Genomic DNA, 13,965 nt, shown 5'->3' on the forward strand with positions numbered 1-13,965 from the left:
GCTTTTGCCCATGAGAACAACGGCTGACCGTACTGCAGGCGGACACTGACTCATAGCCCCACACTGAGCAGAAGCCACTTTGATAATAAAATCCCAAATGTCAATGAGAAGCAAGTCCTGCCGTTGGATGTAGGGACTCTCTTACACAGAAGCCGGGTCCATTCTCCCGGAGATTCCACAAAGGCTAATGCTTTCAGCGCTCCCGTAAAGTCTGCGTCAGAAATGAAGAGGAGACGGGAGGCAGGTTGAAAAAACAAAACGAAAGGCGGTGGGAGAGCCGGCTTGGCACATGGTGTGTGCTTATTGTCTGGCCACTAGCAAGCACCAACCTGCTGTAGTTTCCTTCCTTCTGAAGCAGTTTACTTGCTCTCCCATTAAAACCAGCAATTTTCACTGGCAAAAAGTGATTTATGGAATCTTGTAGTCTCTGGCTGACAAGGTTCCGCATAGTAAAAAAAAAAAAAAAAGATTGAAGGAAGGATGCCTGTAAACCATTCTTTTGCAGTAATCTGTGTGTGTTTTCCAGCAGTTCCCTAGGAAAACCTTGCCCTGCCGTTAGGGGATTTGTTCTTATGCATCCAGTCAGGTTTGGGTTATTGTCAGAGCTGACAGGAAAACAAAAGGCTTGACTGATCCCCAGGAGCCAGGATCGAGGACTTTCAGGTCTTCTCTGCTGGCTGCAAAAATCTTAACCAATCCCTCATTCCTCTTGACTGTTCCACGATGACCGTGTTTTGCAATGAGAATGGACTAGGGAGTCCAAAGAGGGCAGTTCTGTTGCTGCTGCCAAACAGGATTTGTTTCTTAGAGGAGGAGCCCAATCGTAATGCGTTTGGTGAATGACTAGATGTGGAGGGTTGTGACTGAGCAGTTCCCGGCACACACGTAAAACTCCCTGAAGAGCAGCTGGGCAGTGCCCGGAGCAGCTGCAGCAGCCGCCGCCTCTGGGGGAGAAGGAAACCGACTTCAGCCCTGCTTTGCCCTTTGCACAGAATGTGGGACGGCCAGGTCCCCTGTCCCAGACTCCAGCCTAGAGATGCAAAATTTCCAGAAATTTTGAAGCTCGGAAAAAACCCCGGGTTTTTTCCAGTTTTTTTTATGGAGAAACGGAAATTTTTGGAAAAATTGAAAAAAATGCTACATTAGCATTTCTTTTGTCTTTTCTAGATTGAAAGTCATTCTGTTACTTTAGGAACATAAAATATGACTATGGACATTTTTACTTGGCATGAAATTATCACAACTAGGATATTAAAATATAGTGTATCCAAACAATTATTACAAACAGAATACCCACCTACATGCAAAAACAAAACTGAAACCTTTTAATTTTCTTGTGACAATAGCACCTCCTAAAGAAAGAAATGCATCTTGTTCTTGCATTGGAGAGTTCAGTTTGTCACCTAGGACTTGCTTGTCCTCAGTGCACAGAAATTAGATCAATCTGATACCATATATATATATATATATATATATATATATATTAGAAATGATTTGGAAAATATCTGAACACCTTGTCTTAAATATTTTATTCACCATGTTAAAATAAAACGTTCCATAATCAATTTTTTTTTCCTTTTCTTTTTTCAATTTTTCCAATTTTTCGGAAAAAAACAAAAAAAAGGCTTCAGGAAAAAAACGGGTTTTTTCCCGAATTTTTCCGGTTTTTTTTCCAGGCCCTCACATCTCTACTCCAGCCTTTGCACCCCATGCTTTGCAGCAGCCGAGCCAAAGGAGTTTGGCGAGGGGGTGCAGGATGCAGGCGGATGAGAACGCTCTCCACTGCTGTGTCCTTGGATGCCAGGCCAGGTCTTTTATCATTGTGTTCCGTATGTGAAAAGAGCGGCAAGCCGTCACAGTGCCTTGGGGGTGACGATAGTCGGTCCTTCAGCAAGACCCAAGCCCCCCAGTCACCTCCCCCCACACACACACACACAACGGCACCCTCCAGCACCCTAAAGCGTGGGGCCTGCTGCCCAGCTGTGTCTCGGTCTCCCTGCCCCTCGCTTGCCTGGCAGTGTCCTGGGAGCCATCCACCAGGCTGCAGCAGCAGCACAGTTGGAGGGGCTTGTGTGGGGCTCGCGTGGCAGCCGTATTCACTGGCCCTGTTTGCTTAATTGCACCCCTCCCCTGTTAAGAGAGGCCCTGGTGGGTGGAAAGAGCCAAATGACGGGTCTCTGTCAAAGACAGCTTTGGCTCTCAAGAGCTCCAATCCCCAAAATCTTGTTGAAGAAGAAGAGGAGGAGATTGGATTTATACCCCTTGCCCTTCACTCAGAGTCTCAGAGTGGCTTACCATCTCTTTTCCCTTCCCCTCCCCACAACAGCCCCCCTGTGAGGTAGGTGGGGCTGAGAGAGCTCTTTTGAGGACTGCTCTTGAGAGAACAGCTGTTGTCAAAACTACTGCTTGCCCAAGGTCATCCAGCAGCTGCAAGTGGAGAAGTGGGGAATCAGACCCGGTTCTCCCAGATTAGAGTCCGCACACTTAAAGCCAGTTTGGTGTATTTATTTATTACTTTAGGTTTGTATCCCGCCTTACCGGGGCAAACTGGTTAAGTGCTTGGATTAGAGCCAGTTTGGTGTAGTGGTTAAATGCACGGACTCTAATCTGGGAGAACCGGGTCTGATTCCCCACTTCTCCACTTGCAGCTGCTGGATGACCTTGGGCAAGCCATAGTTCTGTCATAGCTGTCCTTGAAAAAGAGCAGTTTCTGTCAGAGCTCTCTCAGCCCCACCTGCCTCACAGGGTGTCTGTTGTGGGGAGGGGAAGGGAAAGGGGTTTGTAAGCCGCTCTGAGACTCCTTTGGGAAGTGAAGGGCAAGGGGTATAAATCCAATCTCTTCCTCTTCTTCTTAACCACTACACTAAACTGGCTCTAAGGTGCTGCTGGACTCGGAGCTGTGTGTTTTGCCAGTGGCTGGAAAAGCCCTCTGTCGTCGTCCCCGCCAGTCTCCCCTGGTCCCCCCCTCCGGTCACAGCACCAGCTGCATTTTGGGGTCCCGAAGTGAATCAGGGACCACCTGCTCAGGCCTAATCCCGGCTTTCGCTTGACTCCGCAGCGCCCTCTATGCCTTGGGGATGGCAGCGGTGGGCGTCGGCATCCTCTGGTACATCTTCCGCCTGGCTGGAATGGCCGGAAGGGAAGGGGGCTTCAGCGCCTTTGTAAGTAGCTCTCCTTTTGGGTGGGCCTGCCTCCCCCCCCCCCAGCAAACACAACAACGGGTGGGAATGAAGCCAGGCCAAAGACCTGGGCGGTCACGTGCTGATGGGGCTGTTTAGTCTTCGGTCTTGCTTGTGCATGGGTGGGGGGGGGGTTCCCACTTTCCATCTAGGCTGGAGGGGCTGAGCTCAGGGAATTGCAGAGCCGGTTCTTTCGGCTGTTTGCAAAACTGACTAATGACTTGCAGCTGGGAACAGCCTTGCGTTTGCCTTTGTCTTGCCAGCAGATCTCACAGGCCGCGGCGCGCACACAAATCCCCTCGCCTTGAGCCAAATAACTTTTCAGCCTTTAAAGCTGCCTAAGCTTTCGGCCGGTGCTGTGTTCTGGCCTCCTTTCCTCCTGTCCTGTGCTCCCGTCTCAGCACCGGCCAGCCCCCTGCTGACCAGTCAGCTGGGGAGAGGCTGGTGACCTCTGCCCGCCTGGCCAGGAAGGCTGATGGGGCAAGAAGCTGCCCCAGTCCTCCCGTGGGCCTGTTGGCCCCATCCCCGGGATGACATCCGAGGAAGCGAGACACCAGGAAGCTTCCTGCAGGGTTTCAGGGCTCCTGGTCCCCTTCCTTCAGACGGCTATCTTGTGTGTGTGCACCTCGTCTGTCACCGCCTGCTTCAGGCTGAGTGGAAAAGCCAGCATTCGTAGCCGTTTGGGTCGAAGAGTAACAAGCAGTTACGGCCAAGGGTGTAGGGCTAAAGGGTCGTTTTGTCTGTCGTGTGATCTCACGGAGGCTGGAGCGTGGGCCCGGCTGCTCTCTCACTGACCTGCCCTGTCACGCCTGTGGTTTCATTCGGGCAGCCCTCCAGGAGCCAAGGAGCTGCTTGGGCCAGATGAGAACGGGCCACGGGGGCCCAGCCCTCCCCGCTGAAGGGGAGGAGGCGGGGATTCTGGCCCGAACATCGGGTTGGTTTTGGCTGCGGTCTGGTGGCGGTGGCCGTCCGTTTGCCTCTCCAACTGGCCGCATGGGTCCAGACGACAGCTGAGTCAGCATAGGCCCTGCCTGGTCACTGCGGGGAGGAGGGGCGGCAGAATTCCAAAATGGGGGAAGTGGCCCAAGGGAGCAGGCGCAGGGCTGGAGAGTGCTGCCTGGAGCTCAGGGGGAGAGGGGGACTCTTTCGTGGCCTGGGCCTCCAGGGCTCTTTCTCTCCCTCCTCAGAATCAGCTGAAAATGGCCCGCTTCACGGTGGTGGACGGCAAATCCGGGAAAGGAATCAGCTTCAAGGATGTAGCGGGAATGCACGAGGCCAAGATGGAGGTCAAGGAGTTTGTGGATTACTTGAAGGTAAGGACTGCAAATGCCCCCTGGGGCAGAGGAGCACGGGGGGGGGGGTGTCAGTGGGGTGTCAGTGTGTGTGGTGGGGAGGGGGGGGAATGCCCCGGGCAGCTCTGTGGTGCTCTTCCCCTGCCCTGCCCTGCCCCGCCGGGGAGTGCTGTTGCCTTGAGGTCACCAGGAGCTCAGCAAGTGGTTGGTTCGAGGCAGGGGCCCTCTTGGGTCTTTGGCTGAGAGCAGCAGGGTCACGGGGGGGGGGGTCTTTCAGCCACCTGGCCCAGGGGGTGCCCTGAGAAGGGGGTGGCTCTGGTCAGCTCTGTGTGGCAGGAGAGGGCTTCTGTCTGAGCGAGAGAGGACGGTGGCAGCTGCCTTGACTGGGAGGCTGCTTCCAGAACCTTGTCCGGAGCAAGGGAGAGCGTTTAGGAAGCTGGGACTGGTGCCCTCCCCTGGCCGATGCTGCCGTGCAAGGGTCCAGCGAAACCCCTGCCTTCTTCTGATTCCAGAGCCCGGAGCGTTACCTGCAGCTGGGAGCCAAAGTGCCCAAAGGGGCCCTCTTGCTTGGCCCCCCGGGCTGCGGCAAGACCCTGCTGGCCAAAGCGGTGGCGACGGAGGCACAGGTGCCTTTCCTGGCGATGGCTGGCTCTGAGTTCGTAGAGGTGATCGGAGGTGAGTCCTGGGAAGTCCCAGCTGCCCCTTGGGGTACAGTCAGCATGTGCAGCCTTTGCCCTGTTTCTCAAGTGGCTGGTCTGTTGCTTGACAGTTGCTCGCAGCCAGCAGGGTGCTCGGCACCGCACCTACACAGAAGGAGTGTGGCCTCTGCAGTCTGTGTTCTTGCAAAATAGAGTTTGGCTCTAGGCTGCTTTGGGGACTCTGGGAGGGCAGCCTGCATGAGAATCCACTTGTCACCTCGGGGAAACATGACGGCCAGTTTGGTGTAGTGGCTAAGTGCGCGGACTCTAATCTGGGAGAACCGGGTTTGATTCCCCGCTCCTCCACTTGCACTTGCTGGATGACCTTGGGCAAGCCAAAGTTCTGGCAGAGCTGTTCTCTCAAGAGCCGCTCTCTCTGCCCCACCTACCTCACAGGGGGTGCCTGTTGTGGGGAGGGGAGGGGAAAGGAGACTGGAAGCCGCTCTGAGACTCCCTTGGGTGGTGAAGGGCCATGGGGTATAAATCCAATCTCTTCTTCTTCTTTTTCTTACGTGGGAAGATCTGACTCCCTCCCATGACAGTTTCCCTTGACTTGGGGACTGTCTTATTTGGGGGTCTGCTGGAAGAGAGACTTGGTGGGCACCCACCTGGCACCCCCCTGAAACAAAACAAACATACATTTCTGCTTCTGAGAAATGTATGTTGCCCACCAGAAAGAGAGCTTCGCTTCTCTGCGGCCTCACATACAGGAGGGCCTCCTGCTTACCGGCTTCTCTGGTGCTAAAGCAGGGCTGCGTTTTGGCTCTCTGATCTTTCTCTGGTATGCTCTCTCAGCCACTTGGTGGCTCTGATCCCACCGGTTGTCCCACCGTCCCTTCCTGTTGGCCATCTGCTTACAAGACACTGATGCTTGACTAAATTTCTGACTGGGATCTCGGTTCTGAGTGGAGAGTAAGGGTGGCTCGGTTTGAGAGGGGACCCAGGGTGGGAGAGAGCGCCCGGCAGAAAGCTTTGGGGATTCCGCCGGCTGCTGCTCTCTGCCGCCACCTGGCAGATCATTTTATAGCAGCTCTCTAAGAAGTTGTCCCTTGCCCTCCTGCAGGTCTCGGGGCTGCCCGTGTGCGGAGCCTCTTCAAAGAAGCCCGTGCCCGGGCGCCCTGCATCGTCTACATCGACGAAATCGACGCCGTGGGGAAGAAGCGCTCCACCAACATGGCTGGCTTTTCCAACACCGAGGAAGAGCAGACCTTAAACCAGCTGCTGGTGGAAATGGACGGTCAGTGGCTCAGACTTATCCCCTGGAGGGAGGTGTTCAGGAATGTATTCCCTCCGGCAGGAAAAGAGACGAGCCTTTTGCCATGAGGTTACCCTCCTCCCGGGAAGCTGCACCCCATCTGTAGCAGGATAGCTGGTCCCACTGCCTGGTTGCAAACAGCACCAAGAGAGATGCTTCTGTCTGCTGGTGAGAGCCTGCCAGACTCCTGTGTTGATGCTAAATCTGTAAAGCTGCAGTGGGGACGAATGCAGATGCTGGGTGCTCTCCGATGTGCATCATCTGTCTGCTGTTTCCCTCCCAACCTGTGTCTTCCTGCCTCCCATATGCTCTCGGGAGCAGTTCTTTGGGGAGTTTAAGGGAAGCGTTACGCTAAGCATTGTTGTGCTGCGATTTCTGGCCCCTTTGCTTCCGCAGCCGGCTCCTAGCAGGAGAGCCAGGGCACAAATACTGGGACGTGGCATAAACAGCTGTTTGCATTTGCCACCCATCGGATGGAAGCAGCTAGGGCAGTGTGAGTTTCAAACACCTCCTTGGTTTAAAGAGCCGGTGGCCCCTGGACGCAACCAGGGAGTCCCTTTGAGCCCCTCTGTCCTGCTTGGACACCTTTTGTTCTTTCCTGTGTGCCTCGGGTGGGGTGGGAGCATCTTTCCTGCTGCCTTGTCTCCTTCCTTCTACCCTTGCCTTTATTCCTTTGCCCTAGACATGCTGGTGACTGAGCCATCCGTGCACAAAGAGGGGGCGGGGCAGAATGGGAGGGGCTCATTGTGCAATCCGAAGGATTCCTCCCACAGCCTCCCCCCCCCCCCCCCCCCACTCCCACACCCACGCGTGCCCGTGGCAAGGACAGCAAGGCTGCATGTCGTGTCTGGTGGTGCATCTATTTTGGGAGTGCGTCTTCCCAGCAGCGAAGCAGCTAACGATCGGCTTGCGCTAATCTGGCCATGGGAGTGAAGCTGAGCTCAGCCCACGTGACTGGCCCCAGCGCCTCTCTCCCCAGCCCTGGAAAGTGTTCGTGCTTCCTCCTTCTTCAGTGCTTGCCTCAACAGCACCCTGCAGGGAGGCAGAAGGGGGTGGGGGTGGAGGGAGTCCCCCAGTGGGCAGCCTTGGAAAGACGCAAGCCTCCGACCAGCCGTCTAGGGCGGCTTTATTTTAACAGAGGCAAGTCGAGCCCATCTTGCCTTTCCCCCAAGAGTTTGCCGTGCGCGCTGGAACAGCTGCATCTGCCCTCGGCTCTGGGAGTGTTGTCGAGCGGCTGTTTGCAGCCGTTACTGCTAAGACAGGCCTGTAAAAAAAGAAAGGTTTCAAGAAATGCCAGCAGCTGCTGAGTGGCTGAGAGAACTGTGGCAAGGTGGACGAAAGAGGTAAATGGCAGAGTTGTTACGGAGGTTGTCTGAATGCCAGTTAACGTCAAGGTCTGTTTCCTCGGCAGCACCGGAGTTGCAAGGATAGTGTGATGTCTAGTATCTTACGCTCTCCTCGCTGTCTCACGCAACGCGATGAACTGTTTAAAGGAGGCCGTGGGGAGTCCAGTGGTCGGGGCCTCTAGCGTGCCTCTGCCCTGGTGGGCTTCTCAGATCACGACTCAGCAGCATCTTGGCTGCATGCTTGCCCTGCAGTGTTGCCCACCCTGGGGGAAGGCGGTCTCCCGGGCCCGCTTGCCCTGGGCAGAGTCCCTGCGGTTTCACTCCTCCCTCGTTCTCTTTGGCAGGCATGGGGACCACGGACCACGTCATCGTGCTGGCCTCCACCAACCGGGCGGATATCTTGGACAACGCTCTCATGAGACCCGGGCGGCTCGATCGTCACATTTTTATCGACCTGCCCACCCTGCAGGTATGATCTGGGCCCACTTCCCTCGCTGACGTCTAGATTCCAGTCCTGGGGGTGCGTTGCAGTTGTCACAACGGCTTGGTAGGCAGGCCTGGGTCCTGCGAACGCCTCTGCCTCTCACCTTTGGTCTCCTCAACCCACAGCAATAGTGGGACTCAGATTGTTTATTTATGTATTCACAAAATTTCCGTCCCGCCTTTCTGCCCCCTCACAAGGGCCCCCAAGGCGGCTAAACCGTTGAAAGCACACACGATAAAACTATGTATTAAAACCATTAAAATTAAAAAACCCTCCCAAACACACATCATTAAAACAATGAAAAACAGAGTCAAAACTGCATACAAAGACATTGAAACAGCAGTTAAAAGGCTGGGCGGGGAGAAGGGGTCCCTGAGAGACTGCCAGACAAAACAGAGAAGTCTTCCCCTGCGGGTGGAAGATGGCAGCAGAAGGGGAAACACATCACATCGTTGCTGTTTTTCCACACTGTGTGGAGCTTTCAGCCACCCTCCCCTGGAGCTCCAGTGGGAACTTGGGTTCTTGCCCTCCCCCGTCCTGTCCTGGCCCTTTTTGAGGCTGTGTTTCATAAAACTGTGCCTCCTATAATATTTACAATCCCTGTGTTAAAAAAAAGCCTGTTCCTATAAGGCTGCTTGACCCAGTCAGGCTGTTGGTGCCTCCGCCCATCTAGGTGCTGACTGGGAGGTCCAGGCAGGTTTCTTGCTGCCTGAGGCTCCGTTTGCCTGCTTGTGGCCGGAGACCTCCGCCCGATCACAGCCCTTGCTGGCCAATACTCAGCTGATGGAAACAGGCCAGAAGTGGGGAGGCAGTCATCCTGGGAGGAAACATGAGAAAGAAAAATAAGCCCTCAAGTAAGAGCATAAGAGAAGCCAATGTTGGATCAGGCCAGTGGCCCATCCAGTCCAACACTCTGTGTCACACAGTGACCAAAAATACCAGGTGCCATCAGGAGGTCCAGCAGTGGGGCCAGGACACTAGAAGCCCTCCCACTGTTGCCCCCCCCCAAGCACCTAGAATACAGAGCATCCCTTGCCCCAGATCTCACCCCCCAAGCACCAAGAATACAGGGCATCTCTTGCCCCAGCCTGAGAGTTCCTATCTATACCTTGTGGCTAATAGCCACTGATGAACCTCTGCTCCATATGTACTTACAGGAAGTTCTGACCACAGAGCTTCTGACAGTTCCTAGAGCTACCATAGAGTTTCTGACAATTGCTAGAGCTACTCTTGTAACTTCTGGGTAGCTCTAGGAATCACCAGAAACTCTATGGTCAGGATTTCTAGTAAGTAGACAAGGCCTAATTTTTCCTCTTGATTTTTCTCTTGGGTTGCTCCCCCCACCCCCCGCTCACAACAAGGCACTGTCTGGCAACTCTTATTTCCTGGAGACAGCAGGGATGACGCCTCCTGCATGCAGGGCTTCCCTTCGGCTCCTTGCTCATCCCTCGGTGCCAAACACCTGGTGCCAGATCATTCATTACTCCACCCACCCCAGAAAATTCCCTGGATGCTATAGGATGCCCACCCACCCACCCACTATAATCCTATGTGTGGCTGCTGCTCCTCCTCTCCCTCTAGAAGGTTCACAAATGAGAGGGGCCCCCCACCCCTTGGGCAGTGAGCTGGCCCAGTATCTCCTCTCCCCTCCCCACTTGGTCTCTGCTCTCCTGTTCCTTGAGGTTTTTGCTTAAACTGCCCGATAGGACCTGGTGCCCGAACAGTGAGCTAGCTGTGCCCCGGCGGAGGAAGGGGAAGGAACCCCTGGCAGCTGAGCCCACTGCCATCAGCAGGGCTGCCCGGACCAGCTGCGTGAGTCATATGCTGGGCCCCAGCCAACCTGATCTAGCTTCCCCCCCCCCCCCGCTTTGCTAATTTCCTCCCCCCGCATTTAAAGTGGGGGGCGGGAGAGCATCTGCGAGGCCTCCGTGCTCCATGCAAGCGCTGTGGTGACAGGAATGTTAAGGAATAAATTAAAATTAATGTGGAGGGGGGGAGGGAGAAATGACCTTTGGAGGGATGAGGCAATCGCTCCTCCTTGTAAGTCTCCGTGCATCTGCCCTGCATTTGAAAGAAGCCCAAAGTTGCATTTGTGCCTTGGGAGATCCTGCCCCCTGCTGGCATTGCCGAGGAATAGCCACACCTTCGTACCTTTCAGGTACCTTCTCTTGGGCCACAGATCCCACTTGGGAGCCAAGGGCTCTCCTGGCGGGGGCTGACCCAGGCCGTGGAGGCGGTCTGTAGCGGCCCCACCAGCTCTGCCTGGGGCTTCTCCCGGGTTGGCTCTCCTGTGAGCCTGCAGCCGGTATTTCGGCCGGCAGTGACCTTTCTGCTCCTGTCCCTTGCAGGAAAAGTAGTCAGACCGGCATTCTGGTCTGGCCCAGCCCCCTCTTTTTGCATTTTTGCTTCTTCCCAGATTGCGCCGCCTTTCTGTTTACCTTATGATGAGCAAAGAAACCTCTGAACTGGGAAAAGTTTTATCTTAATGAAGGATCAATAGTTTGGAGCAGGAATCAGCTGGCTTCAGCTTTGAAATTTTTTTTTTTTAAAAAACTAGAATCCTGTGCAGCTCACTGATGGTGTGGTTTCTCATTCATGTAGTGGAGAGGCTTGTGGCATCTTAAAGATCAATTACTTTATTGGAGGAGAGGCTCTCACGCGCCAGAGCTCCCTTCATCAGATGCATCGAGTGTTGCATTCAGTTTGCGGAGAGATTTATACCCTGGGCTACAAACAGCAGGAGGAGTGGGGCAGGGGGGAAGTACTGGGGGTGGTCAGAAGGCTGAGTTGCCCTGGACGAGGTGTGCGACCTTATGCTATGGAACCCAGGTGGAAATAGGATACAGTCAAGACTGAACTACCCTTTCAAGTGGGCTAGCTACCCAACTCTCTGTTGAGTCCAGGTCTGATTGTATCAAATCTGGAGGAGGAGGAGGAGGAGGGGATTGGATTTATACCCCGCCCTTCACTCGGAGTCTCAGAGCAGTTTGCAATCTCCTTTCCCTTCCCCTTCCCACAACAGACACCCTGTGAGGTAGGTGAGCCTGAGAGAGCTCTTTCAAGGAATGCTCCTGAGAACCCACAGCTAACAACGAAGTACACGCATTCAGGAACGGTTATACTTTTATTGCAAAGCTATAGATGCAGTAACGCAGGCACTGTTAAGAATGGCCACAGCCAGTAGAGCATAATAGGATATAGGGTATTCGTATGCGCACACACACACACCCCCCATGGCATTGGCCAATTAGGCACCCCTCCCGCGCACGGGATAAGTCAGGCAACCGTTAGGTTGCTAAAGCTGAGAACTCGGAGTCTCTCACGGTACATAGGAGCTCTCCAGACAACACAACCTCCTCCTGCACATCTGTAGAGATAAGCGTTTCAGCAAAGGCATAACAGCAGGGATAGGAATGCAATAGCACTTAACAAGACACAGAATGAGCTCCCCAACCCCCATGGCAGCATAGCTGACACAGCTCTGACAGAACTATGGCTTGCCCAAGGTCATCCAGCAGCTGTGATTGGAGGCGTGAGGAATCAAACCCGGTTCTCCCAGATTAGAGTCCGCACACTTAACCACGACACCAAACTACATCCGCTCAGTAGTTCCTCTCTGGAACCGCCCTTTGAAACTTTTCTGCAGAAGTACTGCTTATTGTTTTATTTATTTTTAAGCCCTGTTTTCCATTCCAAAGACGGGCTCCCAATGCAAGTTAGTAGCAACTACAACCCAAGAGTGATGTTAGTGAAAGAGACACTTTGGACTGTCTAGATCCAGACTTGGACGGAGGGGTACCAGATTGCCACCTCGTCTCCCTCTGCCTTCAGTGCCTTCAGTGAAACGGCATCGCGAGTGTATGCAGGCCCAGGGTCTCTTAATCCAGATTGGTTGTGCCTTAATGGTTAGGAGACCTGGAGATCATGACGAGTACTTTGCGGAATCAGGCTCCGTGTTCTCTGCCAGAATCGCAGCATCCAGTAGGCGCTGGACAGGGGATGGCAGGAGCGTTCCGTGGTTGTATTCCTGCCCAGACCACCCAAAGGATAAGGAAGTAAAAAGTCCCTCCGTGCTATGGTGGCTCCCATTAACATCCCCACCCCACAGCAACATCCTCTTTGTTTGCAGGAGAGGAGGGAGATCTTTGAGCAGCACCTGAAGGGCCTGAAGTTATCCCAGGTGGGCAGCTTCTATTCCCAGCGGCTGGCCGAACTGACTCCGGGCTTCAGCGGTAGGTGAGCCTGGCTGCTGCCAGGCTGCCTTCTTTGCTTTCCATCACGGGGCTTCATGCGATTTCAGCTTGGCTCCCCCCCCCCTTCCCCGCCGCCATGGCTTCCCTCTGCACCAGAAGAGCTGGCTGAGGAGAGCTGGGCCAGAGCCTCTCAGGGGAAACACTCTCAACAAACGCCTCTTAGGGGTTTGTTTGGAATCCATGAACCCGCTAAGCTTCCAGCCCCCCTCTTGCCCCCCTGCTTCTGTGGGAAGGAGAGTTGACCATGCGCACCCTGTGTGACCCTGCTTTCTGTGGGACGGGAGCGGCTTCCTGTGTTTGTGCCTTCTGGAAATTACCACGGAGGGAATCAGGGCCATGAACTGGGGGAAGGTTTATGGTCCAGCATTTTTTAACGCAGCTTTCCCAGATTAAGAAACGGGTGGGGCTTGGCCCGTCCTCCAGATCCTGGGCCCCCCAGCCTCCGAGCTACATTCAACCCTTTGCTCTGGATTTCCTGTCTGTGCCGTGACTGTGTGCCGTATCCTGTGTGCGTTCTCCCCCCCCCCGCCCGGCCCCCACTGTCTGCCTCTTGCATGACTTTGTGAGCGGCCCCCACGCCACCCACACACTCAGAACAGATGTTTGCTCTTCCCCAGAGAGGCCAGCGTGGCCGTGGTCAGGAAAACAGCCCAGTGGGCCTCGGTGGTCCTGGGCTGTCCGTGCTCGCTCACCTCGGCCTGAGACTGTGCCGGAGTCACTCTTTGTTGTCCCCCGTGGGGCATCCTGGCGTGGCCAGCCAGGCTTGTCTTGTGGCCGAACTCCAGCTTAAACGGCGCAGAAGCCGTGCGTTCTCTGATGGCCCCTGCCTGTAAAGTCGGCGCGTGTTGGATGTGCTCTCCTCTCCCTTTGCATTCTCCTTCCCTGTCCCCTCCCACTTGGTCCTGCTGCTGCCAGGGATCGTTGCGGCACAGAGAGGGTGCTGGGAGGGGGAACAGACCTCATCAGTTTTCACAAACAGGGAGGATGGCTTCATGCTGATTGCCTTATTTTTGGAGGTCTGGAAGGGGAGGTCCAAGTCAGGTAGACAAGTGGTGATCTGGACAACTGCTCTGGCTTTCCGTTGTCAGTGGTGGGGCTCTGCTGGAGTGGCGGAGTCGCCTGTGGCAGCTGTCTGCTCTTCATCTTTCCCAGGCGGTGTGGGTTGCGGATGGTGTCCTACCTACGGTGCACCACTGTTTGAACGGTATGGGTGGATCTGTGGGGGGAATGGGAGAGCGGAAGGGCTTGGTGGCCGCTGAATCACCCGCTGCGTCCACTGTTCTGCCCATAGGAGCCGACATCGCCAACATCTGCAACGAGGCGGCTCTGCATGCGGCGAGGGAAGGACACAAATCCATCGACACCTTCAATTTTGAATACGCCGTGGAAAGAGTCATTGCAGGTGGGGGCTGCTTCTCTGGGCTGCACTGGGGGGGGGGCATGTCTGAGAGCCTTATC

The 13,965-nt window shown here is 54.8% G+C and overlaps 1 protein-coding gene across 1 annotated transcript in view; it reads left to right on the forward strand.

Moving 5' to 3' along the window:
- SPG7 (spastic paraplegia 7 (pure and complicated autosomal recessive)) overlaps positions 1 to 13,965 on the forward strand; it is a 159,273-nt gene that overhangs the window by 138,615 nt on the left and 6,693 nt on the right. The window contains exons 9-15 of the mRNA XM_015406681.1: positions 3,059 to 3,161; positions 4,367 to 4,492; positions 4,984 to 5,146; positions 6,233 to 6,406; positions 8,115 to 8,239; positions 12,384 to 12,486; positions 13,799 to 13,909. Of these exons, the coding sequence (XP_015262167.1) occupies positions 3,059 to 3,161; positions 4,367 to 4,492; positions 4,984 to 5,146; positions 6,233 to 6,406; positions 8,115 to 8,239; positions 12,384 to 12,486; positions 13,799 to 13,909 (905 nt within the window). The remainder of the gene's footprint in view (positions 1 to 3,058; positions 3,162 to 4,366; positions 4,493 to 4,983; positions 5,147 to 6,232; positions 6,407 to 8,114; positions 8,240 to 12,383; positions 12,487 to 13,798; positions 13,910 to 13,965) is intronic.

The sequence above is a fragment of the Gekko japonicus genome, unplaced genomic scaffold, assembly GCF_001447785.1.
Source record: "Gekko japonicus isolate JY-2015 unplaced genomic scaffold, Gekko_japonicus_V1.1 scaffold386, whole genome shotgun sequence".
In the NCBI taxonomy this organism is placed as follows: Eukaryota; Metazoa; Chordata; class Lepidosauria; order Squamata; family Gekkonidae; genus Gekko; species Gekko japonicus.